The sequence below is a fragment of the Lathyrus oleraceus genome, chromosome 1 (assembly GCF_024323335.1).
Source record: "Lathyrus oleraceus cultivar Zhongwan6 chromosome 1, CAAS_Psat_ZW6_1.0, whole genome shotgun sequence".
Taxonomy (NCBI): domain Eukaryota; kingdom Viridiplantae; phylum Streptophyta; class Magnoliopsida; order Fabales; family Fabaceae; genus Lathyrus; species Lathyrus oleraceus.
This window is the reverse complement of record NC_066579.1, coordinates 419,388,655-419,416,039: the sequence shown is the minus strand read 5'-3', so window position 1 is coordinate 419,416,039 and position 27,385 is coordinate 419,388,655. Positions and strand designations below refer to the sequence as shown.

Below are 27,385 nucleotides of genomic sequence, written 5' to 3'. Positions count from 1 at the left end.
TTTTATTATTATTAGTATTAAACTCGGTTACATGGTCCAACTAAGAGGTAACATATTTTGCATTGATATTTTCAAATCAATTTTTTCAAAAGTTCATTTTAATTTTTTATTTTATATATTCAAATCCCTCGGTTTTTTTTCAAAAACTGACGTGATAGATATTTTAAATGCATTCCCAGAATATCGCGTTGTGGTGATTTTTATATATTTTTAATTTTTAATTAATACATACACATTGTTTTTTATGGAAAACCGACGTGGTTCCTCTTTCGTATGAAATACTTCAGAGAACTAGACTCTAACTTTTCATTTACAACACTCTAACTTCATAATGGTATTCTCTTCTTAAAAATACTAGGCGATTCTCATCGTCACTCTGATCAAAACTCTTCCAAGATTAGGCGTTATTCACCAACACTCGAACATCAAAAGTCATCATGTTTGAGGTATGTTTGTTCTTTTTTTTCACATTTGTTCTTCTTCCAACAGTAGGTTTATATCACTGAAATGACTTTAGTATCACTGAAATGGATTCAGTTTCTTTTGATCAATTATTTTTCCATTTTGAGCATTTGTTTCGACACCTATTGAACCAATTTATTTTATGATTTATTTTTCACTTGCACTTGTTTTTCCATTTGGATCATTTGTTTTCACTGAAATGATGTTACTTAGTATGTTTCTACGTGTTGTTTATCACTAAAATGATGTTAGTTTGTATGTTTCTTTATTTAGATGGTCATGACAGATTCTACAAGCACCTTCCATTCAACATTTATTGCAACCTTTGTTAATACAAAATGTAAAAGAAAAACTAGAGGTGCCATGGTGTATACCAAGGTGAAAAAGCCCACGAAAATGTTGTTCGCTACCCGATTACAATTGATACTGCAACCGACAGAACTTGTGGTGAACATGCTGGGGATTTTATAGGTTACATTGTGTTACAAGGTAGAAGTAAAGTGAGTATTTTGATATATAGTTGGTACGACATTGACGAAGAATTAAAAAACATCATATGGACCAATATTATGGTATTTATTTTTAATTTTATGATTTGTTTTACAAGTATATATGATCATTTATTTATTTTTTGTTTAATAATGATAACAATTGTATTTTGTAAATATATGAGGTGTTTATTGTTAGTAGAGAGGATAGTATGGTGAAAAATAATTTGCTTACATATGTCGGTGAGTGTTTGAGGGTCTTTAAGACACAGCTCACCTGTGATTATATTAATCATCCAAATGATCAAGCTAAGCCTTCATACTCGATGTATTCATTTATCGTGCCACATCTAACTTCTTGGTTAAGAGCTAAAAATAAAGGATAATAGATCTAGAAATATCTATCCACATAGATTGTCTCGTGGAGGATATGAAAAACTTGAAAAGAAGATGATTGAAAAAAAAAGAAAACAAAGGGAATTGGAGTTGGGTGATTCTATAAGCCTTGATCACACCACATCTCCCCTGTCATGCCATGAGAAATGGAAGAGGGCATGTCAAAGAAAAGGCGATGAGTTCACATCAGAGGCTACATGTGAAGTGACTGAAAAGATTGTAAATAGATACTTTTTTCAACAATATTTATTTTAGTTAAATCAATTTGGTAAAGATGAAAATTTATATGTGTTGTAGGATGTACTCGTTGAACAATCCAAATCCGACCTCTTCGTTCCATAAGATCGTCATGACATCTTGGTATAAGCGATTAAAATCGAGGAGCATCCTGGGTGTGTTTGTGATCTTGGAAGAGACGTTGGCTTCAAGTCACATTTAAGACCATCTAAATCATCTAGAAAAGTAAACCATAGGAGAGAGATTGAATAGATAGTTGTTATAAATATGGGGGAGGTAAGGTAGGAGTGGATTCAGGAGGAGAGGGGGAGTTTGTTGCAACAGGTGCGGGAAAGTGTCTAGAAGGAGCAAAAGGAGCCAAAGAGGTTGAATGAGGAGGAGAGAAAGAAGTCGAACAAGGAAGATCTTGAAAAGATGTTCGAGAAGTGTACTCGTGATGTGCTTGAGGTATAAGTATAAGTTAAAAAATTTGTTGTATGCTATTGTTATTATTGTATGCCTATTTTAAATTTTTTTATTGTATTTCTGTGTTTTTATGATGCAGAAATTGAATTCATCGGGTCTATTCAACAAACAATTTTAAATGCTCAGTATACATTCATGATAAAGTTATGGGTGGTACAAGCATGAAAGAGAGTTGTTCTGCCCACCAGGGCAATATTGAAACCACACCACCACAACTAGATAACACTAAGAGTCTTTTAATGATATTAGATAATATTTCAGACATCTGCGAGAATATTAAATTAAGTTATGATCCAAATCAGTTTTACATACTTCATAAGACTTATATTATAGAATTTTTGAAGGTAGATGAATGGCTAGACAATACCATATTATAATTGGGGTGCTCGTAAATATACTTTTTTTTGTTAATTTTTATTTATATTCATACATTCTCGTACTTTAACATAAAGATTTGTCTCTTTTAGGTTCTTGCATGAGATTCATGTTGAAAGAAATTTAAGAAAGTATTGTTTCATAGATCCATGACACATTAGTCTTCATGGTGGTATGGTAGCAAACAATATCACGATTCACGTATAAGAGAAGTTGTTGAAAGAGAACAAAGAATATTATTTTGCCTCGTTTTACCATGTGTAAGTATATATTACTTTGTGTTTTCATTTTTAAATCAATTTTATACATATTATTAATTATTATGAATGTTTAAGCAGTAATTATTGACAACTAATTATTATATGTCTCAAGCAAAATGATGTAGTTATGTTTTGCTCGTTGCACAAGGACATTAATAAGTTATGATTAACGCTTTGAGTAGGTAAGTGATATTACTTTTAATACTCAAATTTTACTTTTAGTTTTGAATAGTTTTTATTTATGTTTAATTTTAACCAACATGTGTAGAGCGATATAGGGATACAATGCAATCAAACGTAATGCACATGGTAGAAAGTCAATATTCTATTACCTAAAAGTAAGTATATTACTTGTGCTTTTTGATATTATTTTATTTGTGTGTATTAGTGATATAAATATATGAAAACTATTTGTAGTCACAAAAATAACATGACATCTATTCTTGTGGATACTATGTTATAAGGCAAATGTTTGATATTATCTTCGAAGATATTACAAATGGATGGGTTAAGTTTAAGGTATTAGATTAATCCGCATACATGTAATTTATGCATACTTCTTAAGTTAATGTTGTTATTGTTACCTTATTATAATTTAAATTTTCTTCTAATTATAGGAGTTTCACGACAGATCGTCATTCTCACAAGAAGATATAGATGACATTCGATCATGTTGGGTCAATGTCTTCTTATCTTGTTATGAACCTAAACAACAATAGTTTTTCTGGGTTGTTATGAGCTTTATATATATATATATATATATATATATATATATATATATATATATATATATATATATATATATATATATATATATATATATATATATATAGAGAGAGAGAGAGAGAGAGAGAGAGAGAGAGAGATTTGTCATTTTTATGTGCAAATATGTAAAGTTTGTATTTTGTGTCGATGAGAACAATGTATATTTGTGCATTTGGTTTTGAAAACAATGTAAAATTTGTATTATATGTTTACAATATTTAAAACAATTTGATTTTGATTATGTCAATATTTTGTAGTTTCTATGTAAAAAATGATGCAGACCAGTCAAAATGATTTTAAAAACAAAATATATATGACAATAGATAAGATTTAACCCCCTTCGGTTATTAATTAAAATCGTCGTATCAATATAACTTATTACCACAGATATTAAATAAAACTGAGACGTAAAATGGTGCACGCTTCATAGTTTTGAAAATAAAAATATGTTGTTGCTAGAGATCAAACCAAAGACCATTTCCATTATAACATCGGTCTTTTCGAAACTGAGGGGTAAAGTGGCAAGTTTTCATGTCGCCATTCGTTACCTCAACAGTGAAACCGAGGCAAAACCCATTTCGCATTTGAGGTGAGATATGTTATTTGTAGTAGTGCCTTCACCATGCCCTAGTTGAACTTGTTTACTATATGACTTCGCCATTTCCTTTTTACTAGTGAGGCATGTACCTGGTCGACGAATTGAGACAAGTCATCCATGTCCAAGAATTTGTAGCCAAGCATAAAGCAGTAAAAAGATATAAATCCAATGTCAAACCAAGAGATATGCAAGAGGGCAACTTGGTATTACAGGAGATGGTTATACCCATACAATAGGAAAAACTACAACCCTACTAGGATGGACCATATCTCATATTCCAAAATCTCCCTCATGGGATGCACAAGTTGCAAGAGTTGGAAGGACCATTACTGCCTAAAACCTAGAACATTCTCCACCTTAAATATTGTTATTGTTAAATTATTTTTAATTTCCTAATAGGCACCATGGTTATGTACGTAGGAATAATTTTTAAGTGTTTACGACCAATATGAACGCTTTTCTAAAATATTTTGTATCCTGGAATTCTTGGCGAAGATCTTTTTCGCCCCTTGAGGCAATATTTGTATGTTGGACTTCATGATGAAGATTTTTATTTCCCCTTGAGGCAATGTTTGTATAATGGTCTTCATTACAAAGATCCTTAACGTCCATCGGGATAATGTTTATATGTTGGACTTCATGGCAAAGATCTTTACCCCCTCCCCCTTGAGGTAATGTTTGTATGTTAGACTTCATGGAAAAAATCCTTGTCGCCCCTTGAGGCAATGTTTGTATGTTGTACTTCATAGAAAAGATCCTAGCCTCCCCTTTGAGAAAATATTTGTTATACTTCATGGTGAGGATCTTAGTCGCCCCTAAGGGCAATAAAAATAAGCTATCAAATGTCTCGCATAAGGGACTTATAGTCTCATCATCCATACTACATATAACTTTGTCTGAGTGACTTAGATTTCCCAATCTAATTAAACTCTCGCCTAAGGGACTTAGAGTTTCCTTGGGCATAACCAAACATAGAAATATCTCCTAAGAGGGGCGGCCAAATTCTAGCCTAAGAAACATAGGTCTCATATAAGGGATTGATAGAAGTCTCACCTGAGAGTTCTAATGCCTCGTCTAAAGGACTTATAGTCTCATCATCTAGACTACATATAACTTTTTATAGGGACTTAGATTTCCCAGGGTAATTAAACTATGGGCTGAGGGACTTAAATTCCCAGGGTAATTAAATTATCGCCTGAGGAACTTAGAGTTTCCTCAGGAAGAATCAGACATAGAAAAGAGGCGCGACCAAAGTTTAGCCTAAAAGGCTTAGTCATAAGTCTTGTCTGAGGGCTTGATAAAAGTATTACTCGAGAGGTCCAGCGCCTCGCATAAGGGACTTATAGTCTCATCAACTAAGCTACATATGACTTCGCCTAAGGGACATAGATTTCTCATGCTAATTAAACTCTCGCTTGAGAGACTTAGAGTTTCCTTTGGTGGAATCAGACATAAAAATCTCGCCCAAGAGGCGCGACTAAAGTCTAGCCTAAGAGATCATAAATATTGTCAAATGGCTTGATAAAAGTCCCACCCGAGAGGTCCAACGCCTCTCCTAAGGGACTGATAGTCTCATCAACAAGGCTACATATGAATTTGTCTAAAGAACTTAGATTTCATAGTTTAATTCAACTCTCGAGGGACTTCGAGTTTCCTTGGATATGAGCAAACAATGTAACTCCTCTTTAAAAACAAAATTTAGAGACTAATAGACCTAGCACGTCACACATATCATCAAGAAATTCAGGGCCTCAGGATACTTCTATGTACCACGGTCTAAAATCACTTCATCCTCTATCAAGGGCTTCATGCTTAAAGAACTATGTAGTGTTATATTTGTAAAGGATCCAGATAGGGAGATAACCATAAGCCGCCCCCAAGAAAGGCGACAATCATATGTCACCCTTAGGGAGGTACCACATCGCCCCTAATACTTCCCTATTTCCTAGTCATGAGAAACGTGGGATAAGACGTTCCTTGGGCAGAGAGAAGTTAGTGCCAATAACTAACCCACATTCCCTTAGAAATAGGGATTCAACGATCAACCTTTAACTAGGTGTACAATGAATTTTCTCAAGGAAACTCTAGGCTCAAAGTCTTTATAAATACCTCTCCCCCAACAGGAAAAGACAGATCATAACTTAACCATAGTTCTTAACCCACGTGTTTATGCCTAAGCGCTCAACATACGTACAAAGTCTTTCACCTCACATGAGTAGGTCATCTAAACTAACAAAAAAACTATAGTACATGGCTTATCACCGCCGTGGGTAAGCCCTAACCACCATTTTTTGTTATACACCTACTAAGGCCTCTGAGTGCTCCTGTCATTGCAAGGGTAATATATACACTTGTAATTTTTGACTAGTACAGGTTTCATTGAAGATTCCAGTGACCCCTATAATTTTCATTATATTGAAGGTGTAAATGATTCCCCTAAAGGCGATGAAGGGACATATCATGGTTGTACGTTGTCAGGGGTGTGAATGTTGGTTCACCCTATACCGTCTCATATAGATTTAGAACCTGCTAGGGTTGCATGGGATAAGCGATTGACTCATTATTTTATTAAATCATTTATGGCAACGAATGATTGGGATCCCAATGATAATGAGGTTAAAGACCATGTTAAATTTCAAAGCCATTACCAATATTATACTTTTCATGAATATTTGGGGGACATGGTTGAAAAGGAATGTCGGGGTTTGGTGCCTCCTAAGGATGTCATTCAATACCACTTGGTGGATGAGGAATCGTTGGAGTTGGCTTCTTATTTTGATAATGTCACTCGTTCTAATGGTGTCTACATAGACGTAGGGTCGTCATATGATTGGTCGGTCTCCAATGTCGATGGTTTCAAGAGAATTTGCAGCTCGTTCGACGACTGTCTGATTTCATTCTAAGGATTCTTGTTTTCCATATTGAGGTTCAAGTTGTTATTCATTAATTTTGAGGAAAGAGTGGTGAAAAATCTCTTGATAGCACTATCCCAACTGCACGTGGTAGCCTAGGCATTCATAGAAGTATTCTAGTGTTAGTGTGAGTACCAAGAAAACTAACCTTTGAATTCTTTCTTCAATATATTTACCATAAATAAGATCTTTGCTGACGGAAATAAGGGTTAGGTGTTGCTCTCGCTTTGCCATTGTCAAAATATTTGGTGTGTACCTTGAAAGTTGAAAGAATTTCACGGGTCATTATTTTTTGGTAACTCATCTGACCCCAAAGAATCATTATGTCTTTTGCAATGCCCTATAAGATGGAGTTTCCCTGTGCGAACCCTCAAGTTCTGAGCCGGTGAAATTCAAGGAAAGAATTTTTAAATGTTGGGTCTGGAACTTCAAATGGGGATTAAGGACTTGTGTTTACTTGTTCAACTCTCTGACCTTGAAGGTGAATTCAATATCCTTTTGCAATAATTCATTTTGTCACATCGCCATGTCCATTTTACTTCTATGGCGTGAACATCCTGGGTCCTTTCACTTGGCCTCAGGGCAACTGAAGTTCATAATATTTGAGGTAAACTACTTCATAAAGTGGATAGCGGCGGAGGCCGTATCCAAAACCATGATAGAGAGAAGGTTCAACATTTATATTTACAACAAATTATATAAATGTTTGACCTACCTAAAGTCATCATCTCAAAAAACAATAATAATTTTCAAGTTGGGATTTGGTGAGATTTTGCCATCAATTGGGAATACAGATGAAGTTCATCTCAGTCGTCCATTCGTTGTTGGTGTAAGCCTTATAGACTAATAATTTTATTAGAACTTGGTACATATTATGCACTTAAGTGGGATTTTTCATATTGCATCCCACACAAGTGATTCTATAAATGGAATATGTTGGTTGGAAATATAAATAAGAAAAAGGCATAAAGGGGGGGGGGGGGAGGTGAATGGGCTGATCCCTTTTAAAAATAATTTCACAAAAGATCAGAGATTTATGGACGGAAGCAAAAACAAAATAAGATGGAAGCTTAAAAGCTTATCAACACGATTTCTAACCAAAATATTTTAATGGTGTCATTAAACTCATTATCCTTTCAAGGACACAAGCGAAATAGGATAATTTAAGCGACTTGATCCAAGCAATTTAATATCCCAATATAGACATGTTTTTTTATCATAATTGACTTAAAGACGATTCAATAGGTTTGATGCAACGCAAACCTGTACTTACACAATAATCTGCTATAAGCATGATCTAACCTATATGACATACACACTATGTTATGATGTAACATTTACATAAAAATTACAGAGAGATAAAGGAGAAAGAGAGTACATAGAGATATATATTGGTTCAGTGCTATCATCCTTGCTAGAACCTGCTCTAGTATTTAATGGTTTAAAACCATTGAAAATAATCATGTCTTCAACTTTTTCCAAGAGTCGATGTACAAGTATTTTGATACAATGAACTATCATCAATCCGAACACTAATAGCCACACTGCATTAGCCTACACATACATCAAATGATAATTCTTTCTGTTGATGCAGATACTTAACTGCTACATTCAAGATCCTCAATGATCTTGATCCAATATTCTTGCTATCCACAATAAACTACACCAAGATTCATTTATGCATCATTTTTTCCTCAAATTTGATGAAGACTTGTTTGAGCGATTACCATTAGCCTTGAATAATTGGATAACTCCTAACTTTGTTCCATGACAATCTTCACATGGTTTCACCAAAGTATTCAACTGAATATAAATAAACTCTTCTCTCTTTGTGAGAAACACACAACCATAATCCATGTCCAAGAAACGATTCTTCCACCCGATACACAAAAACATAACTTCAAAGAAAAAGATTAGATTCCCTAATGTAACTTTAGTCCACCCTTCACACTTAACCTTTAGATATGTGTGAGTGAAACTTTCCATTAAATGTTTTTTGTATAATGTCAAAACTAGGATACTTTAGGGTTAATGTATATTGAATAGTATCCTCTGGTTTTCAATGTGCACCTTAGCATTAGGAAACATAAAATCATTTGAAAACAAGTTTGAAAAGGGTTCTACATAAAAAATGCATCAAAAGCAATTTTTATGAAAAATCAACCTATAGGTTGACACATGCATATTTCAGGTCGACACATAGAAGATTTTTTTTCTATGTGTCGACACATCCGTTTCATAGATCGACTCATTTACTGCATTATTAAAGCATGTAGGCTCTGTTAGATGTGTTGCCTCTATAGGTCGGAACATAGGTAGCACATGACCTTTATAGGTTGACGCATGACCTGTATAGGTCGACACATGCGTCAAACAGGTCGACACATGGCTTTCATAGGTCGACCTATGCAACAAAATTTTCCAAAAATTCACAATTTTTTCAAATATTTTGCATTCATTTTGCCTCCAAACATGCATGCATATAAATACTTCATACACACATCATTTTCCAGTAAGGTTTCTAGAGAGTAAAACATATACGAAACCAGGATTTCAAAGCATCTCATCATATTCAACCTTCATTCCATGTATACATGCAAACAAACTACACATAATAATTTTTTGGTGGGTGTCATCTATAATTATAGTTGATAACGTCCAATTTAGGATTGGTGAATTATAAATTGGGTTGAGATCTTTTAGGGTTTCAAATAAGAAAACCGAGTTGGGTTTTCCTTTAAGATCGATTAGGGATTTGAAGGTTTTGACAAGATTACTCAATTTGGATCCGATCAAGTGAAAGCTTTGAAGAACGATAGTTTCTTGCAAAGGAGTAGCGTGGAACAGTGGATCATATTGGTAAATATTGGGTTTCAACAATTGCGCGTTCTGGATTCGACCAAGTGAAAGCTTTGAATAACAATGGGTTTCTTGTAAAGAAGTAGCGTGAAACAGTGAATTAAATCGACATTGTTGGGTTACTTGATCAAGGTTTGATCAAGGGAAGAGAAACTATTAGAATAAACATTAAGCTTAGGGTTTGTGTGATTGGTTTGTTACATTTCTCTTCTATACACTTTTTACGAAGTAAGGTTAATTACATTATCTTAATTCTAGGTTGAATTGAGGACAGACATACCCATAACGAGGTCGATTGGGGAACTGCTTAAATAAATCCTTGTGTACTCTCTCTCTCTCTCTCTCTCTCTCCAAATCTCTCTCTAAATCTCTCTCTTTCTCTCTATATCTCTTTTATTTATAGTTTGCAATTTGTCGATTTCATCGATCATGCGATCAAATTGTATGGATAATAATTTTTTATTACATTTTGAATTTGGCGTTGTTGAGTTGATCACAATTACTTAGGTTGTGATTGAGTTTTAATATAAAGAATACCACATAAAGTTCCAAACAATATTGATTGCACGCTAGGTGTTTGGCAAACTTCTTCAATTGATTTTTGTGTGAATTATCATTGGAAGTTGACTTTTACTATTGCTTTGCATTCAACTGACTGTGTTTAATTATGTTCAATCAATTGACTATTCATTATCACACTGTTGTCACTATTATGCATATCTGAGATTTTTGATAGCGGGTTCGGTTAGACAATTTTGACCCGGGATATTTCCATTTGCTTCCGTGCCATAAATTTTTCAAAACTATTTTTTGGCAAAGTTTTAACTCGGGATCTATTCACCCCTTTTAGATCTAAGCCTATCGTCTAACAAGATGTAGATCACAATAATGGTTTTTGACAAAGGTTGAAGATGATGAATAGTATCTGAAGAATAACACACACAACTAGTTCCAACAAGATCCAAATTCTAGGAGGTTAATCACAAGGTATTAACAAGGAGATAATTGTTGGTGAATGAAAAACACATAATTGGTTCTTGGCAAAAATGGGTTTCTATGATTATTATGAGATCGATCAACTCCATAAAAATTGATTGATCATCTCTCTGTCTCTGTCTCTGTCTCTCTCTCTCTCCCCCTCTCCTTCTCCATCTCCCTCTCTCTCTCTCTCTCTCTCTCTCTCTCTCTCTCTCTCTATATATATATATATATATATATATATATATATATATATATATATATATATATATATATATATATATATATATATATATATATATATATATATATATATATATCACTTATTCTCTCTCTCTCTTGATTTTTTGTTCTACTAAAAAATACACAACAATGTTACAAGAGACAATACTACCACATACTTTCAGAGAGATTCTCTCTTTTTATATTTTTCATTGAAAAAAAAAGATAGGATTAAAATGGTGCTAGAAGGTAGAAACACTATAAAATATCAAAGAAACAATGATTTTTTATCAAATCATGAAGTAATGATTCAAATCAAATAAACAACAACTTAAATCAAAGGTTGGAAAGAAAGGAAGAAAGCTATGATTCAAGTCATGTGTCTCTCATGATTTGAGTCATAAAGAAATGTGATTCGAATCACATTCTTCTATGATTCGACTCAAATGAGGCAGAGGCAATTCCCAACTTTCTCAAGATTTCATGATTCAAGTCACACTATGCATGATTCAAATCAATCATCTTTGCATCCTTGATTCAAGCATTATAACTTCTGATTCTAACAATACTTGATACATCGATATAAAACAAATTCCACCCTAAAAAGAAGACATTTCCATGGATACAACTTCTAAATCAATGAATGAATAGGTTCTAAAAAGTACAAAACCAATTATAGTCGAAGTAAGCAAATATGAATGATTCCAGATGAATTACAAGCATGAATTACAACAATAATTCACATTTATATAATTGACAAAGTACAAATACACGAAAATCAAATAATGCATGTACACGCAAGTTGACAAATCATTAAAACTAAAATGGCACTGACGATGACTGAAATTTAAAGAACCCTTATACATAAGCTTACATGCTTAATGGAATTCGATTTTGAACTCCCTCTCTCTCTCTCTCTCTCCCTCCCTTTTAAGGTGTTCATTCGTATTAATTAGCACTAAGACTGAAGGCACTCTATTTGTATGGACTGAGTAGAGGTGTTGTTATTTATTCACCGCATGTGATCGTTCATGCGATTATGCATGAAAGGTGTTAATCACTACAAGAGCTAATTGTTTCTATTACCGATCATGATTATTCGTAAGGATCAACTTAAGGGAATTTATTCATTTTCCGCTGCGCTTATATCACGATTTCCTTTCATTCGCAAAAACCAAGAAACAAGTTGAATCCACAAACAAGGTTGTATTAAGCAAGATAAAGGAAAAAAATTGACAATGTGAAAGGCTTATGACCTGAGCAACTTCACAGGGTTTTCTGGTCATATCAGACTACCCTTAATAAATCATAGAGGAATCACCATTTATAATGGTCTACGGTACCGACTCCATGTCGCCACTTGAAATCGACCTGCACACTCGGAGACGCACATAAATCAACCAAGAAAAGAATGAAACATAATGTATGTGTACAATTAATCTGGTTGATGAAACTAAGAAGGTCACCCATATCAGGGCATTCGTCGCCAAACAAAGGTCCACTAGAATAGACAATTTAAAGGTGGTTCCAATGGGAAATCTAAGAAGGCGGCCTTATACTTAAACAAGTAATCGCACCTAATTGGCTGGGCAAGTTACTACCTACTTGGGAAGATCCATATCGAATATACCAGAAGCTACCGTACAACGTCTTTAAGTTCAAAGAACTAGGTTTAAGACTTATTCATAGGACATGCATCTCAATTAATTTGAGATATTATTATAGTTAATTAATTAATGTTTCCTGCTGAATAAGGAGAAAGCCTTAGTCTGCAATTGTATGAATACTCTAAAAGGTTTAGTTCAAAGTATCAAAGGTATGCGCCACACTCTTTTTCCATGCGAATGCATGGTTTTTAATGAGGCACTTTGCCTTTTTAATTGTTTAATGTTGCACCAATTGTACGCTCGTTGGACCTTTAGTGAAGAATCCTTGTCGCCCATAAGACAATTATACGCCAAACCTTCATTGAAGTATCCTTGCCGCCTATAAGGCAATTATACATTGTGTAACATCCTAAATTTCCCCCGTGTAAATTTAAAACATTTATCAGAGTAAACAAATCAACATGCAATTTAGGATGCTACACTACAACATACAATACACCCGTTCAATTGAAAAGACATATAAAATTTGACATTTATAAAAATAGTAGTAATAACCATATGTCTGAATGTTAACTTTTATTAAATATCAGCGGAACAACCATAATAAACAATTAACTCCACATATTCAACATCAACATAACATGTCAATATAAGAAATGTTAAAACTTAACGAAAGACACAACATTCTAAATTCCCCGGTGTTAGACTTTAGAGCAGACATTGACACAAAAATAAAATGGAAGACTTCATCTTCTACTCACATCTGAGCTCCTATTGCGGATTATCTACACGTTACCCACGTGGATGCAACATTCAAAGAGAATGGGTGAGATATCATAATTATATAAAGGAAAACATAATAATAAGTAAGCATTATATTATCACATGCACATCACCCATTCCACAACACAATTCCACATAATCCACACAACGACTATTCACACATAATAACAACATAACAACCATCCAACATAATAACAAATGCAACCGATGTACAGTGCAATGGGACTCAACAACTCGATTCAATGCATGTAGTACCAATACGTGAACACTTAGGTTCACCACTTTGATCCTCACCTCCTAGGATCAAAGTTATCAATTCGTTACCATAATCTCCGATAACATCTCACTGATTCCATCACCTCCGAAATCAGCTATCGACCCAATCCACACAATGGGATTGAGGCTCACCAACGACTGACCATTTGTCCAACAATATGAATGCATGCAACATACAATACATGCAACAACAATATCATGCCCAATGAACCACCTCCACAGTCAATGTACACCGCCAATACTGACCATCATGCATCAAACACATGTTATACAACTCAACAACATCAACACACAACACAACATGCAACAACAATGCATTTAAGGTTATATCACACCACCACATAAACATTTCAATGCCTATCAACATCATCAAAAATTAAAATATTCATGTTCAGGTACTGAAACCATTTTTTAATGACAATACACGCTCTCAACTTTCCGACGCTTCGAACGACACTCGAATCAGACACTTAAAACAAAAGTTATGAATTTTTAAATTTTTTAAGAAAATGATCTCAGGGTAACCGATTACCCCAAAACCAATAACCGGTTACACTACATCCACTAGTGCAACCCATACTGTCATGCACACACGATAACCGGTTACCTAAAAACTGGTAACCGGTTACACCCCCATTTCTAGCCCCTGCATGGCCTCTGTTACATAGGGTAACCAGTTACTTAAAAACCAGTAGCCGGTTACACCCCTCAAATTTTGCCCAGAAACATATTTTTAAGTAGTGTAACCGATTACTTTAATTCTGGTGACTGATTACACTATTGCATAAACACTTTTCTGTAATTTTTCCAAAACGAAAATCATCTAAAATCCATCCCAAAACCCCATTTTCTCACAAATCGTTTATACCACATTTTAACTTGAAAATCACTTTTCCAAAGTTTAAAACCCCAATTTATTTACACCAAAAACCTTCATAACTCAGTTCCGACTCTGACCCGAAATAACATCAATCACCCAACACTGACAACAAACAATCCAATCAATTTTATGATTCTAACAACAATTCATCACACACACAATTCAACAATTAATAAATATCACCATGATCATGAATATAGAGAAGAAAAACACAAAATCTACATAGCATAATCTATCCACCATCATCATGTTAACCCTTAGATAATCAAAACCTCAACCTTACCTTAAAGTTCCTAGCAATAGATTCTTTGACCTTCAACAATGTTGAATTTTTCCATTGAGCCCTAACCTTTTCTTCTCCCTTTCTCCCTTTTTTCTCTTTTCTCCCAAATGTTACGTTCTCTGGGTTTCTATCCCACAATCCCATTTTCTATTTTTATTATAATTCTTATTATTTTATTAACTTATTATATTATCACTATTTCTTAATAATAATAATAATAATTCATTCAAATTAAATAATTAAATTAATATTCATATAATATTAATTATTTAAATTAAATAATAACTAAAATAGTCGTTTAGTTTTACTAATCACACCACCCTTTCTACATTTTTGCTCACACACCCCAAACACCTTAATTTCTATAATTCTAAGACAACTACCCCACACAAAGGGTAACAGAACACATCAAAACACCAATCAACACATCACAATCAGAACTATCACATAATTAAATTACGAAAAATAATTTAAATAAAATCAGAGCGTTACACGTTGGACCTTCACTGAAGGACCCTTGCCGCCTATAAGACAATTATACGCATGGCACATTGAAGGGTCTTTGTCGCCGATAAGGCAATTACACATTGTACCTTCATGAAAGGATCCTTTCCGCTTAAAAGACAATTATACATGGGACCTTCATTGTCGGATCTTTGTCGCTTATGAGGCAATTACACGCTGGATCTTCACTGATGGGTCCTTGTCTCCTATGAGGCAATTATACAGTAAACATTTACCGAATGATCTTTGGCGCCTATAAGACAATATGCGCTGAATCTTTACTGAATGATCCTTGTTGCATATAAGACAATTATATGCCGAGCCTTCATTGAATGATCCTTGTCGTCTATAAGGCAATGATACACTAGACTCTTACTGAAGGATCCTTATCGATTATAATACTTGTATGTTGGAACAACACTGAAGGAACCTCACCAAGGAGTACTCTATTGAGAACTCCCTCTAAACGACTCTTGAGGGACTCGCCTCAAACAATAAATTCTTGCGACCAACGTAACATGAGCTTCAAAATTAAAGGTAAACTACGACTAGTTTCACACACTATAAAATTAAAGTATGAACATTTTATTGACCTTAAAGAGTATGGTTGCCAAGAGGCCTACAAAGGGCGAGAAAATAAAGACAAATATAATTTGTTCCAAAGAAAATTATTTATATGGATCGATTATAAAAACCGATTATAATAAATGATTTTATATTGATTATGAATTACTTATGTCAATAATACAAAGTTGAACATCCTTATTTATTTTTCCTCTTATGACCATTTAAAAAAATCATTCGTCACATGAGTCATCACAAAAATTTCAAATTCCTAAAAACAAGATAAAGGTGGTGAGTTACTCATCACATTATTATTACTGAAATATATTTCCTTTTCAACAAAATGTAAGTAAAAAATTATATATAAAGAATATTTAAAAATTCTAAAATATTGATTTAATTGATTCGTCCTCAAGTATTTGCATGTGCTATCGTAACATCAAATTCTGGAAAATTTTTTAAGGCAAAGTTTGTAACGTTGTGTAGTATTTGAAATTAAGTTAGTAATGTTATTATGAATTCAACAACATTTCCAAATAGAGTAAAATTAAAATTAATTAACATTTCAAAGATCATTTTAAAATATTAGTAATATGATGAATTAAGTTGATATTACCTTACAATTTTAAAATTATAATTATAATGTTTTTTTAATAGTATTTACAAGGCATTCAATATATATTTTAATGTTTTTAGTTGGTTATTTTATTAAAATTTGTTTTTTGTTTAAACACATGAAAAGGTAGACAAATAAGGATTATATGTTCAAAGAGTTGAAAATTTTGATTTTTTTTTGAACCGTAGGAAGAATATAATGAGATTAAGATGATTGATATAAGCACTTTGCATACAAGAATAACTAAGTAGAACAAGTGCCATGCAAAGTAAATTTTTTATTTCATTAATTCTAATCCACAATTACTCAATTAATCCATTGGTAATCAAATATCTCCTAAAACAACCTCTCAAGCAGCTCTTGCAAGAACTTCCAATCTCTCAGGCACAGTAGCAGGGTCAATATAGAAACCTCTCCTGATTAACCTTGGAACTGTAACAGTTATGACTCCATTTTCATACTCAGCAGAGATTCCATCAATATCAACCCTCCCAGGTAGCCGAAACTTCCTCTTAAACTTCCTCAAAGGCACCGTTGATTCTCCATCCATTGCAGCAGCTTCAGTTCTAATGATAAGGTAACTTGAGTCCTCAACCTCTACCCTTAGCTCTTCTTTCCTAACACCTGCCATGACAACCAAACACAAAAGTTTGCAATATTCGTTCCACATCTGTACAATCTTGCAAGAAATATTCGTTCTTAACTCTCTCTGAACTTTAATATAAACAAAAAAAGTACATATATACGGATCCACATATCTGGTTCATGGTCCATATTTATATGGACCATGAACCAGATACACGTGTTTATTTGTTTGTATTCAAGTCAAGAAAATTAGGCTTAATTACCTGGGATGTCAGCTGAAAATATATGAGATTGAGGGGTTTCAGTCCAGTGAACATAGTTTTCTGGGGTGAAATTATAGGGAAATAGAAGGTTGGAAGGGACAAGGTGCCATGGAAGATAGTGAGGTGGTGCAGGGAACTCCATTCTATGGTTCTGTGAACGAAATCAGAGTTTTGAATGGTATTAGTGAAAGGAAAAAGTTAGGTGGTTGGTTGGCCTTTCAAAGACCAAGTGGGCAACTTGTGTGTATCTAAGATGTTACCTTACCAATGGTTTTTCTTATACATATGTTAATTAATTGGTCTTGAAATAATGTGGGACAGTGGTTGAAAATATCAAGGACTCTTCATCTTTATATTATCCTTCACTATCAACAATGGAGCAGTTTTTAAATAAATAAATAAAATAAAGTAGTATCACATGATTCACCAATTTTGGAGCAAAGGCAACACACTTCTTGACCTTTCTTTATCAAGAGGAAACATAATCAACTAAATAAATAGACTAATAAATAAAATATCTAAGTTTGAAAAGTGAGTACTTCAAATTGTAATTTACGAATCTGTCTAAATTTTTACAGGTTTGCAAATATGGATACACTTGCTCATATGTCTAATTTTTTTGTAAAAAAACAGTATTTATATATTTGATGCAATATAAAGATAAACTTCACTAGACAACCTTTTGTAATAATCCAGGTGTTGCACAAGATTCAATGAAAAATGAGAAGAATAAGCTTCATTGTTACAATTGACAGAGGACAGATGAAAGAACTCACCAAACTCAAACTGGAGTGAAGGTTACATAATTGTGTATATAATCTTAGGATCCATTATTCAGATATTAATACTAAGAAAAATTCATAATCAACACAACATAAAAGGACTTCCGTAGTTTAGTAGTCTTTATGTTTCACTTAACCACATGACAACTGAGAAGATTTGAAGTTTGCAGCAAGCTTGACGAACACTCATTTTCAGAGTTTCTAGGAGCGACAGCATTCAGGTGTTAACACCAAACACAAAACCGTTACTGTATGAAGGAAGATTGCTAGAAGGCGTGAGATTTTTCACAGGCGAACGAAAAGGATTCGGTGTCACTGGATGTGTGATGTGAAGTCCAGCATTACGAAGGACTTGTTTAGCATTTACACACGAAGCTTCAGATTGATCAGTAAAGAAAGCAGGCACACTGATTGATTTAATTAAATCAAGTGCTCCACCCCAACTAGAATAATTTTCTAATTTTGAGTTTAGAGCAATAACAACATGTGGAGAAGGTAGGTATGAGGCTTCCACCTGATAAACACCTCTCACAAGATTCACTCTTACTCTGCTTCCTATTCCTGATGTTGTACCTGATAAATTTGCTGGAACTTCTGGTCCTACCATCACTATTTGTACATTTCCCATTCCATTAAGTAAATGACCCACTTCTGCAAATGCTGGCATCCAATCTAACTCGCCTTCGGGTCCAAGGTAATGAATAATCACTTCCTTCCCTTTCAATAAAAGGTTCTTTGAACCTACATTAAGAGTGGTTAGTATGTGATACACAGTCAACGGATGCGAGAGTATATCGGCAACAGGACTTGACAATGGAAGTGAGCGAAGGTTGTAGTACTCCGACCAACCCGAGAGAAGTAACAGGCTTGGGGTGAAATTGTTATTGAAGGAAGTGTCTTGAGGATATTCAAATTCATCGAGTTCACCCCATTGTTCGTGCAGGCCACCTTTCAATGGAAGGAGACCAAATGAGCAGTGAGAATAACAACTGCATTTTCTCCTCCACATACCCTTCTGGTGAATATCTAACGATTCAAGCCACTTGCAAGGTTGGTCAGCAGAACATGGGAACAAGAAAATATTTATGGCTAGTTCTTCTTCCCTTTCCATCATCGCTCTGTAAAGTCCACACAAGCTTTTGTGTGTCTCATTCCAGTGTTGCTTCTGGCAAATTGAACCGCAATAAACTACCGTTCTACATCGGCCACAGCAAATTGACTGTTCTCCGAACACTTCTCTCTCGCACATTGCACACTGTCTCAAACCAGTACTCGAGTATGCATTTGTATCGATGAAAGTGTCCTCCATGGGCGGTTCTACATATTTAGTTGGCGTCGAACCAGCACTCACACTACTAGATTTTTCATCATATGCCCGACCAGGTGGATGTGAGACAGTAACAGCAACAAGGTCATAACCTCCCTTAGTTACTTCCGGTGGCCACTGAACATCAACTGTTTCTATAAAAGGTTCAAAGTTCACCATTGTTGAATACTTCGAACCACCTTCCCTGTCTGCCACCAGAAGTAAAGGGTGAACCATACAAATGGCCTTCATGAATGCATAAACAAACCTAAGCTCATCAAGAGTCGGATTTCTAAACTGAAGAGCACCAGCGACCGTGCACCGAGCAATATCAATAACAGGAAATCGTTCACTCCCCGACGCTTCAAGCGACAATGACTTAATCATCCTGCGGTTCAAAGGAAACATCAAAGACTCCACCTCATAAGTAACCCTCAGAACCTCAACATTCGGAACACGGACAGTCTCTCTAACCCCAGTCATTTTCTTAGCATCACTCTCTGATCTATACATATAGAAACCAACATCTCCTCCATCACCTCCAATGAACTGAACACACGGAAAAGGCTGTTTCTTAGCATTCCAATCTGAATCCCTTCCAACCCGAACCCCAAAATAGTGCACCGGACGCAACCTTTTCCACGGCTCAGTTCTATACAAAGCTGCAGAAGCTTTGTATATAGATCTGATGAAATTGGGAGCAATGCCATCCACTTTCATCAAACATGTCCCAGATCCAGGACCAAGTCCAGGTCCACACCCAAACTGTTCCTGATACCTATCAAACAAACCCTTCAAATGCAAATCCATTCTCTCCCCAATAAACGAATTTCTAAACCTACAACTTCACTGAAACCAAATCTATCATCATACACTTGAAATTACACAGAAACTAATCTCAGTATCACCAAATGTAATGATCCAAAACCCTATTTCACTTCAACAAACCAAATTAACAGCATATACACTATCTATAAGAAATCAAAGCAAAATCATCAAGCTCAATGCACATTCAATTCTTCCATCAAACAAAATAAAGAAGGAAAACAAATAAATTATTCCAAAATCATGAAAACAAATGAAAAAGAAAAGATCAGAGTTTAATGTGATTCATTACAGGTTTCAGCTCTTGGAAAAATGCTGAATTGCTTGTTTTGATTGAGACAAACGAAGGAAAAGGAATCGGAGTTGACTGTGACATAGGCTACGGTCGTTCTCATGTTAGATTCAGTGAGCTTGGAAATTCTATCAAGAAATCAGTGCCATCGAAATAATCAACGGTCAAAATAAGATCTATTAAATGTCAACGGTTGTTATACGATCTACGTGGAATCAACGGTTATTATAAGGTCTCCGTGGAATCAATATTCTTCGTAAAGGCAAAGCAAGAGCTATTCAACCAACCAATGAGAGTCTTCCAGCGAATCATAAAGAGATAAAATCATAAAATAAATTCTTATTATTAATTAAATTAATTAAATAATTTATTATTTATGATAATTTACCTGCGGAAAATATCATCCATTGCATCAGTATCATTATTTTAGGGTTAGGGTTTGAGAATTGTTTAAATACACAACAAGACACGAAATTCTCTCCCTCTCTCTTCGCTCACTTCTGCTCCCCTTTCTCTCTCTAGAATTTCAGATTCGGTGAGAAAGATGATGCAGCCTGGACATGGTATGGCTCCTCCAAGCTTGGGACAACAGCCACCGCAGCAATACCAGCAGCCTCCACCGCAGCAACCGTACGTCATGATGCAACCTCAAGCGCCGCAAGCCTTGTGGGCCCAATCCGCCCAGCCTGCTCAGCAGCCAGCCAGCGCCGACGAGGTCCGTACTCTCTGGATCGGAGATTTACAGTACTGGATGGACGAAAACTACCTCTACACCTGCTTCGGTAATACCGGCGAGGTAATATCTCTTTCTTGACGTGTCCCTTATTTTGCATAATTAGGGTTTTTTTGTGTTTACTTGAATTACGAATCGATGATTTTATGGATTGGTTATTGGTAATTCAAATTATTTTAAGTGTAGGAACCATGGTTGTTTAATTGCGGAATTGAAATTAGGGTTTTTTAATTTTGGTTTGTAGGTGACATCTGTGAAAGTGATTAGGAATAAGCAAACTAGTCAATCGGAAGGTTATGGTTTTATTGAGTTTAATACCCGTGCTAATGCTGAGAGAGTGCTTCAGACATACAACGGAACTATTATGCCGAATGGTGGCCAGAGCTTTAGATTGAATTGGGCTACTTTCAGTGCTGGGGAGAGGTCGTCTAGGCAGGATGAAGGTCCTGATTATACCATTTTTGTCGGCGATTTGGCTGCAGATGTTAGTGATTACCTTCTTCAGGAGACTTTTAGGGCTCGTTTTAACTCTGTCAAGGGGGCGAAAGTTGTGATTGATAGACTCACTGGCAGGTCTAAGGGTTATGGTTTTGTGAGATTTGCTGATGAGGGTGAACAGATGAGGGCTATGACTGAGATGCAAGGGGTTCTTTGTTCCACAAGACCCATGAGGATTGGACCAGCCACAAATAAGAACCCGGCTGCCACCACTCAGCCCAAAGGTTTGTCTCTTACATATGTGTGTAAATGTTTGTTCTGTTGCATTATCGAAAATTGAGCTGTCTTTGTTGTCTTGCTAATTTATTTGATTTTGATTAACTGTATTAGGATCCGTGTCACTAATTATATATTCTAGTGAATGCTGAATGATGCTGTTTAAGTTATGTTCTTTTAAGTTATGCTCTTGAAGAATTAATATCCACAGTCCTTTCTTCCTGCAATTTTCCTTTTCGAAATTTGGGCTAAATAAATGATTGTATTTGTAGTAATAAAAACTTATAGAACTCCTGTTGTCTCAAAGCAGGGTGTCAGGAGGCTCTGTCATCTCTGAGCCTGGAAATGATTTCAGCTGAAATGGTTACCATTTTAGTGCATGTCATTGCTTAGGTCAGTTATGCGTTTATGCTTGCCCATTATTTTGTTTGCGGCATTTTCTTTTCAGCCTACATTTTCAAGTTCTTTCCATTTTTCTTTTGGCTTAGTTTAAACTCAATTTAAGTTCGCAATTTCTCTGCTTACTTACTTTTCAGTCCACCTTTCTTAGTTTCAGCTCCTTTAATTTACTCTTATTAGTTTTCCATAGGAACTACAAGCTACAGCTTTAATTTCTTTTGTAGCTTTTCCTTATGCCAAAGTAATCTTATTTACAATTAAATATATCTTCTGTTCTTCTATCATATGATTGTTTATTTCAGTTTCCATTCTCTTAACAAAAATTTATTGGCTGGTTAAGCTTTACACTGTTGTTTAGTATTTTCATGATGACTAGGTTTCTGTTCCCTTTCTGCGTATCCTATATCTGAGCCTGATGCCATGCAGTTAAAATTATAGATACCAGTCTTATATTAAGCTGAAAGCAGAATAATTGGTGTATCCCAATAAAGTGTTTGTGAGCAAGTGATTGGATTATTTTCTGTGCAGAGTCTTTGTTATATAATAATTATAGAGGTTTTTGCCCCTGAAATTACTAACGTCTACTTTTTTTTCTTCTTGGGTTAGCCTACGATTGGCGAATCACTTTTTCAGATTTTAACTGTGAGATTGGTGTTATTTGGTCTTATGCATTTGTGGGTAATTAATACCAGTTTTCTGTATGTTGTCCCTTGTCTTGATCGCATCCCAGGTGTCCTTACAGTGCAAACTTGTGATGACTTGCTGACAACTATGTCCTTTGTATTATATAATTGTTTGGCAAACTTATAACTTATTTAAGTTTCTTTTGGTGAAACTTATTGATTTCATTTCTTTTAGCTTTTGTTTGATGGTTTCTGGTACGTGGAAATCTAAGCTACTGCCCATTCTGTTGCTTATGAGATTGCTGACTAAATATTTGTTTATGTGAATTGCCCCAGCAGTGAGACTTCTAGTATTTTATTAAGTTTTTAAAATATTCGTTGTGCCTTTGGTTGTTATTTCAGAGTTAGTTGCTTTATGAATTAATTTGAAATTCATTTAAATAATCATTTTACTTCACTTTCATTTGAAATGCAGCCTCTTATCAGAACCCTCTAGGAGGACAAAGCGAGAATGATCCTAACAATACAACTGTGCGTACATCTTTTAAATATGTTGAAACTGCTTTATTTGCTACTAGTTAGTACATCTTTTCAATATGTTGAAGCTACCTTATTTGCTACTAGTTAGTGATTTATTGTTTCATTGCAGATTTTTGTTGGCAATTTGGATCCTAATGTCACTGATGATCATCTGAGGCAAGTGTTCAGCCAATATGGTGAACTAGTTCATGTGAAGATTCCATCTGGCAAGCGATGTGGGTTTGTCCAATTTTCTGACAGGTAATATAACTTGCATATTTGTTATTTTTAATATGTACAAAGTCATTTTCTAGTCTCATTGTGCCATCATTTTTCATTGCATCAGGAGCTGTGCAGAAGAAGCAATTAGAGTTTTAAATGGAACTCTATTGGGTGGACAAAATGTCCGCCTTTCATGGGGTCGTACTCCCTCAAACAAACAGGTAATTGAATTTACCGAGCCTTGTAATTATGGGTTTTATTTGGAATCAAAGTCTTTTTCTTTTCACCGACTGTGTGCTTTTTTATTCTCAGACTCCACAAGATCCAAACCAGTGGAGTGCTGCTGCAGGTGGTGGATATTATGGTTATCCTCAGGGTGGTTATGAAAATTATGGTTATGCTGCTGCTCCTGCTGGACAAGATCCCAATGTGTATGGAAGTTATCCGGGTTATGCTGGTTACCAACACCCCCAGCAGCAACAACAGCAAATGGGATATAGCTAAGATCTCACTGCAATATATATGTCCATTGTGACTGTACTGTTCTGCCGGAGTTGCTTTCCCCCTTGTGGATTATTGGATTCTTAAGGACCTTCCTTCTTCTCCCCCTCTTGATTGCTAGAAACATTTAAAATTTTCAAAAACGGCTCTTGTATCCCTTTAAATTTGCTTGCTGATTTCTTTTTGGTGTTTAGATTTGGTAACATTGGCTATCTGTTGTCTGTTAAATTATATCATGTTTGATGATCATTTCTCTTTTTGGGTCGGCCATTGTTTCTTACCCTAATGTTTCTTCAAAAATAAAAAATATTAGTTGAATGGATTTTATCTTAAACATGAATTATCAATCATGGTACTATTTTTAATTTTCCCAATTTTGAGGGATCAATTTTCTAGGGTGCATGTTTGACTTCTCTAAATTGATCGGTCATTGATTTTAAGAATCTTATCTTTTAATTGTAATTTTTTAAGCTCGTACATGTAAATAGCATGATTGATTTATTCATTAAGAATTGGTATTATTCACTTAAGTGTGTAATCTGTAAAGGAGTCTCTGGTATTTGCCTTCATGCTTATTTTGGAGTATCTCGACTTTCCATGTGAATGCCAATTTTGTGAAATGATCTTTCAAATACATGTCATATACTTTTTCATGTTATTCAATTTAATCCTTTACTCAAGTCTTCAAGCTCTTTCTTTAAGGCTTCGTGATGTCTTTTTTCGCGGTTCTCGTAGTTAGCCACCACTTTATTGAGTCTTTACTTTTGCAAAATCTTTTCAGCTCCCATGAATTTTTCCCACTTCTCTACTTTTAACCTTTTGTTCGTCTTTTCTATTAAAATATTTTTTCTAGTTTTTCTTGTAGTTCCTCCTTTTCCTTTTCAAATTTTAGTAAAACTACAAGTTCTTTACTTCTTCAATTGTAATGGGATCTGGTTCTGGCATTTCTTGTTTTCTCGGGGGTGCAATAAGGAAAGAATTTAATTTTACAAACTCTGTTTTTAACCGGTTGGTAAGTAGGGGTGAAATAGGTTGGGCTAAGTTAGACTTTGTTAAGTCTGTTTTGTTAAAAATTCTGAAGATTTTTTGATGCACCATATATGTTTCTTATGCACCACATGAAAATACAAAAATGTTCCCAGTTTTTAAAGATATATTTTCGGACGCATCTAATACACACTCAACGTAGGTCATTCTAAGTGACGTCCTACAAGTTGAGTTTATTTAATTCGGAGATGCATCTCTGGTATATTTTTGTAGATACATTTTTGGAACATTTGCACATCAGAACCAGAAGCAGACACCAAAAACATGTAATTTGACAAAATAAAATTAACATTGATAACATAAAATAAGCATTACATAGATGATTTAAACAAAAAATGCAACATTTGAGTAAAAAAATATAAAATACAACATTACGCTTCAATATTCATGTGGACGTCTCAACATCTTAAGAATATCTTTGATCGATCTTGGAATTATCGCTTTCAACTCGAGTGGAATATTTGTTTCGAAACAAAAAAAATGTATTCTACATAACCCTTATACCTGCATTCGTCTTGAGCTCAAAGTTGTTGAACTCAATCTTTCCTCTGTTGTCAATCGACGGTGAACAATACTCAAGTTTCGCAATTTTACGATTGTCTCTGTAAGGTAGGAGATAATATATTTTATCTATAATATCTGTAAAAGATGTGTATTCGGTGAGCTTAAAGTTTTGCTCGGGAGTTTCGTTGGAGAAGGAGACATTTGCGACATACCAGTTGATGCTTATTTGTGACATTTGAGACATTTTCAGTTTGTGCGAAATAGAACCCAAGAGAACCTTAATTTATAGAAGCGGTAGACAATTACGGAGCATTTAAATATGACATGCTTATTTCAAAGATATATCTCCTATTCCACACTCTATTATCTTATTCTAGAGATGCATCTCCGAAATCTCTCCTGAACATGTTCGAAAACAGAACCTTTCACAAACAGAACTCTTTTTTTGACAAATGAACAAATATTGTTATGGGAAAGATAAAAAAAAGTATTAAGACACATTATGACAAATTGAATAAATTAATCTTCATTAATATTGAGACACAATTAAATACACTTATTTGTCTGACTAAACACAAAATTAAAACGAATTGAAAAATTTGTCTTCGGTTAAATCTATGGGCGATACTCCCGTTGACTTTTGTGCATTTGATTCTCTTTCAACGTTGCTCAATTTTTGGAACTCTTGCATCCTTTTCATAAAATGGTTCGACCAAGTCTCAAATTTTATTGTTGAATGAGCCGTCCACTCCGGTGATGTAAGTAGTACAAGGTATCCCAATTTTAAATAAACTTGAACAAACAATCGTGATTTCGAAAGCCACCCAATACACATAATACAATCATTTGAATTTTGAGATGGGGCAGTACGCAATGATTTTTTTTGTTTGAAAAATCATATCGTGTAAGATCAACACACATTATATCATACACACAGGCTATGAGGTCATCCATTTCAGGGAAGCGCATCCACTAAGGCAAGGATCAAGAGACTTATAAACTTCATTGAAGCGTTCTTTCTTTCCGTTCAACCGTGTGTATGATTCTTTATGAGTTCTCAACTCTTAAATAGGTTGAAGACAGACAAGTGTATGACTATCTTCTTCATTACCGAGTAAAGCAGAAACAACTCGATATCCACACATACCATCCCCCTCAATATTGACGATCCGCTCGATGTATTTGTGCATAAAAACCGGCATCTCGTCAATGAATGAAATCTTTGGTGAAGGTGACGTAGGAGGTGCGAGCTTCTTTGAAAAAACTTTTTTTTTTTGTTGAGATTTTAGAGTTTGTGAGTGTGGAAAAACTTTGTCAACATGTTCAAACTATGAAGGAGACTGTGTAGTCGAATTGTCATTCGATGTAGACTTGATTTTCTTCGAAGCACCTTTTGTTTTTATCGGCTGAGATGATGGTTTCAAATAAGTGGTTTTCAGATAAACAATCTTCCTCAGTTTTTCTTTGATGTGGAGTTTTATGTTGTCACCGACTTTGAAAAATATCTCTTGTACCACTTTCCATCCGGTCAAAATAGAAA

At 34.7% G+C, this 27,385-nt stretch overlaps 3 protein-coding genes across 3 annotated transcripts; 1 reads left to right on the top strand and 2 right to left on the bottom strand.

Moving 5' to 3' along the window:
• Positions 1 to 16,787: 16,787 nt before the first annotated feature.
• On the bottom strand, positions 16,788 to 17,691 carry LOC127078198 (15.4 kDa class V heat shock protein). The gene is made up of 2 exons (XM_051018769.1): positions 17,379 to 17,691; positions 16,788 to 17,154 (listed from the first exon to the last, which is right to left on the bottom strand). The coding sequence occupies exons 1-2, from the start codon at positions 17,518 to 17,520 to the stop codon at positions 16,880 to 16,882; spliced, it is 417 nt and encodes a 138-aa protein (XP_050874726.1). The 5' UTR covers positions 17,521 to 17,691; the 3' UTR covers positions 16,788 to 16,879.
• A 396-nt stretch (positions 17,692 to 18,087) lies between these two features.
• Positions 18,088 to 20,665, bottom strand: LOC127078166 (uncharacterized). The gene has a single exon (XM_051018767.1). It carries the CDS (start codon positions 20,274 to 20,276, stop codon positions 18,378 to 18,380), a length of 1,899 nt encoding a protein of 632 aa, XP_050874724.1. The 5' UTR covers positions 20,277 to 20,665; the 3' UTR covers positions 18,088 to 18,377.
• A 301-nt stretch (positions 20,666 to 20,966) lies between these two features.
• On the top strand, positions 20,967 to 24,543 carry LOC127078182 (RNA-binding protein L). Its single transcript, XM_051018768.1, has 6 exons — positions 20,967 to 21,379; positions 21,561 to 22,038; positions 23,528 to 23,583; positions 23,702 to 23,832; positions 23,918 to 24,014; positions 24,106 to 24,543. The coding sequence occupies exons 1-6, from the start codon at positions 21,128 to 21,130 to the stop codon at positions 24,295 to 24,297; spliced, it is 1,206 nt and encodes a 401-aa protein (XP_050874725.1). The 5' UTR covers positions 20,967 to 21,127; the 3' UTR covers positions 24,298 to 24,543.
• Positions 24,544 to 27,385: the final 2,842 nt, after the last annotated feature.